Source organism: Austrofundulus limnaeus, unplaced genomic scaffold (assembly GCF_001266775.1).
Source record: "Austrofundulus limnaeus strain Quisiro unplaced genomic scaffold, Austrofundulus_limnaeus-1.0 Scaffold907, whole genome shotgun sequence".
In the NCBI taxonomy this organism is placed as follows: domain Eukaryota; kingdom Metazoa; phylum Chordata; class Actinopteri; order Cyprinodontiformes; family Rivulidae; genus Austrofundulus; species Austrofundulus limnaeus.
In genome coordinates, this window is record NW_013953309.1 from 38,060 (window position 1) to 39,145 (window position 1,086).

The window sequence follows — 1,086 nt, forward strand, 5'->3', positions numbered from 1 at the left end:
AAGAAAGAAATAGAAAGAAATAGAAGAGATGATGTAATTATAATGAGACTAAGAGTGGGGCATTCTTATCTAAATGACTTTTTATTTTTAATAGGAAAAAGGAATGACGATAATTGTGAGAGAAAGAAAATGTGGAACACGTCCTGATGATGTTGCTGAAAGAGAGAGGATGAGGGAAAAAGTAAGAAAGAGTGGAGTTTAAAGGGATATTGGGAACAGAAGGGAATAAGGAGAAATTGAGAAAATAAGGAAAGCATTGTTTTTTATTTTTACATAATACAAAATTAAAATATAGGATTTAGGTGGAGCTATGAGGTTACACACTCATGCCCAGTAGGTGGCGGTATGCACCTAAAAGTTGTTTGCGATCCGCCATTAATTCAAACGAAGAAGAAGAAGGAAACGTTGTAGTTACGGCGAAGCTTCCGCTAGCTGTTTTTTTTCACTCTGTGTTAGTTCAGTTAAATCTTACACGTTCTTAAAGARACTCACTGTGTTTCTGTGAAGGATGGAGACTATTTTAGAACAGCAGCGTCGCTATCACGAGGAGAAAGAGAGGCTAATGGACGCCAAAACCAAAGAAATGTTGCATAAGAAGTCCACGGTAAGCGGTGCCGCCGTAGCTTAGCTTTAGCATTATGCTAATCGTGTGCGTTCACGCTAACTCAGAAAACATTTAAAGTAACTTTTCTTTTTTTTCCCCGTTTTTTTGTTCCAGCTGCGGGATCAAATTAATTCTGATCATCGAATCAGAGCCATGTTGGATGTGAGTATCAGTTTCATGTGTGCAGAAGGACTAATTGAACATTTGTCTTGTTTCTGCCCTGGATTAAACTTGTCTTGTACTGAGTTTTTTTTTCTCTAAACGTTTTTAAAATAATGTGTAAAAATTTTTGTCAGTCTTAAAAACTAAAAAYGAAAACCTTAAAAACGCTACAGTTTTTATGGTTCTTAAAGAGTTTATTATCTCATCTGTTCATTTATTGTCTTGGAACTTCAGATATTAATTTTACTCTGAGTATAATGTTTGTTTATTAGCAAACCAAAGCTTTTTTTTTTATTATTATTATCTCATGGATTTAATGG

The 1,086-nt window shown here is 34.6% G+C and overlaps 1 protein-coding gene across 1 annotated transcript in view; it reads left to right on the top strand.

Annotated features, from left to right (window-relative positions):
• Positions 1–388: 388 nt before the first annotated feature.
• sf3a3 (splicing factor 3a, subunit 3) overlaps positions 389–1,086 on the top strand; it is a gene marked incomplete in the record, with an annotated part of 12,647 nt that continues 11,949 nt past the window's right edge. Inside the window, 2 exon segments of the mRNA XM_014029458.1 lie at positions 389–604; positions 719–766. Of these exon segments, the coding sequence (XP_013884912.1) occupies positions 509–604; positions 719–766 (144 nt within the window).